Here is a 2,678-nt window from a genome sequence, read left to right as displayed (position 1 = left end):
TATAACAATCTAGTTATCAACAAATCTGTAAAAGTAGGACTCAGAATTAAAAAGTCTAGACATGGATATGATTTTCCCTCAGGCAAAATGTAAATTTTAAATAATGGTTTTTATGGTAACTCAAAACATCTGGCATTATTTAATAACGTAACAAAATGATTGCGCGATCTTTTAATATTAAAATAATAATTAAAAATTATGAAATTCTTGAATGCTTTCTTCTTGAGGATAAGTCTGAGTTGCTGCTTCTTTAGTTTTTTGGATTTCTGGAATAAGATCCTTTTGGATTTTTTTCGGATGAGGATCGCTATACGATGTTTGAGTTATACTTTGATAAAATTTGGGGGATTTCATGTAATCAGGATCCAGCTCAGGTTGGTGACACGGTAAGCAGCGGGGTTCTTTATCTAAAAATTAAAATAATAATAATTTTATTATATAAAAATAGCAAAATTTTCTAATTTATTAAACTAATCTATTGAGCTATTGATAGAATTTACCATTAAATTTAGGAGGGATAATAATTCCATACCGGTTATAACTACAACCGTAAGTAGTTAAGTAACAATGTTCGTACTGTATCAATTATAAAAAATAAATTAAATAAAATATAAACCGCAATATTATAAATATTTTTTTAAAAACGTTCAGTTGCATACATTACTTATTCTTTTTTTCCAATATTCGCGATTTCTGACATCGCTCAATTCTTCTTCCCAGTTATCAACAAGTACCTTTTTGTTACTGTATGGAGTTTCCTATGTAATAAATAACAAGTTATTATCATTTAAAGTAAAATAAATTTATATGTTCTAATTTTTAAATAAAATATACATTGTTTACAGAGCGATCATCGGAATATTTTTTAAATATTCGATTAAAAAAATTAAATAACTCTAACAAATTAATTAGCCTTAATGTAGCCCAATAAGAATCTGGCTGTTTGTTTGATTAGCAAAGTTGTATGTTGTTATAAAAAATTAAAGCTGAATTATTTTTTAAAATTTATAAAAATATTTTAAAGTAATTTTAATGTAATAAAATCAATTTAAAATTATAAAAGTAAAGTATGACGCAATTAGCCGAAAATAGCAAGACACAAAACAGAGGAATCTGGCAAATATGGAAAGATTAATTCAGATCGTCTGTTTTCTATTTTCCTTATTTTTTAAAAAGGTTTATTTAAAAAGCTTCCTCTTTTTAAGGAAGAGAAACACAAGATAATTAAACAAAATATAATTGTTTTAATATAAGGCAAAATATTTTTAAAAATAAATCCTACCAAAGAGTTGAATATAGTGTAATAAACAAGGAAAGTTTCATATGATAGAACATAGATAATCCGCCATTTTGAATAAAAAAAAACTCATGTTTCATAGTGAATGTGCCTAATAGTTACTAATAAATATATCTAAAAGTAACCGAAATTCAACGTCTGGCAGCCAACCGGATAAACTTTTACTTTAATATTTTATGTTTTCAGTTAATTTCTTTGATTATTAATTAATAATGCGTTTATGTATTGCAATACATATTTGTAATTACGAATTCCTTATTCAAAACATTAGTCAAAAACATTATTTACAATGTATACGAATTGTACATACAGACACATTAACTATGTATATGTATGACATATGCATATGCATATATGTACTACACATGTATATGATTTGTACTAATAGATACACGGGGTTTTCTTCATGTATCTAACATCTAAACAGAATCCAGTTCCCATATAGAAAGTCCTACTAGAAGTTACCCCATTGGCAGATCACCCATGTGTTCTGTTGCCTTACTCCGTCAATCCACTGACACAAATCTTAATGCTGGCATTTTAATCTTTTGTGAATAAAGTTACATTTCACCTTTGTACGAGTATGTATGGAAACTTTTGGAACACCCTGTATTAAACTTTGTATCATTACTAATGCTGTAAGTTATAAAAATATCAAACATACTCCATGTTTTTAGGAGCCATACTAATTTATACTAAACTTCGAATAACCAAAAATTCTTTATTATATAGTTCTGCATAATAAAGAATCTTAGGTAGACTGGCCATAACATTTACAACCCAACTGGGACACTTTAATTTGAGTTACACAGAATAAGTGAAAATAGAGTCTAAAACTGATTTAACTTTGATAATATTTTTAAATTTATTTATTTATTGGCCTATAAATTGATGCTATTATATTGTGGTGTTCATAAAATTGCTCTATTCAAAGATTGATTCTAAAATCAAATAAAAACAGGCAAAACCGGGACAGTTCTTCGATAATCGGGGACGTCTGGAATATACAAGTAATAGTACTTGTATAAATAAATTTTCTCTATTTGCTATTTACAATGTATACGAATTGTACATACAGACACATGAACTATGTATATGTATGACATATGCATATGCATATATGTACTACATATAGACACATGTATATGTATGATTTGTACTAATAGATACATGAAGAAAACCCAGAACACTGGGTTTTTGTATCTAACACCTAAACAGAATGTATTATCTTGTAAATTCTTTATATATATAAAGTTTTAGGTACATGATATATATATATATATATAAAGTTTTAGGTACATGATATATATATATATATATATAGAGTAATTAGGGGCATCGATGCTGAGAAGTTAGGCTTAATGAAGATTTTACTTGTTAT

The 2,678-nt window shown here is 26.7% G+C and overlaps 1 protein-coding gene across 1 annotated transcript in view; it reads right to left on the bottom strand.

Annotated features, from left to right (window-relative positions):
* Window positions 1-107: 107 nt before the first annotated feature.
* Window positions 108-2,678, bottom strand: part of LOC111616641 (UPF0686 protein C11orf1 homolog) — a 3,468-nt gene continuing 897 nt past the window's right edge. The window contains exons 2-4 of the mRNA XM_023358028.1: window positions 660-758; window positions 501-576; window positions 108-407 (exon numbers count right to left, since the gene is read on the bottom strand). Coding sequence (XP_023213796.1) covers window positions 190-407; window positions 501-576; window positions 660-758 — 393 coding nt within the window. The 3' untranslated portion in view covers window positions 108-189. The remainder of the gene's footprint in view (window positions 408-500; window positions 577-659; window positions 759-2,678) is intronic.

The sequence above is a fragment of the Centruroides sculpturatus genome, unplaced genomic scaffold (genome assembly GCF_000671375.1).
Source record: "Centruroides sculpturatus isolate CEXI.00-Female unplaced genomic scaffold, Cexi_2.0 scaffold3668, whole genome shotgun sequence".
In the NCBI taxonomy this organism is placed as follows: domain Eukaryota; kingdom Metazoa; phylum Arthropoda; class Arachnida; order Scorpiones; family Buthidae; genus Centruroides; species Centruroides sculpturatus.
This window is presented reverse-complemented; position numbering and strand designations above follow the sequence as displayed.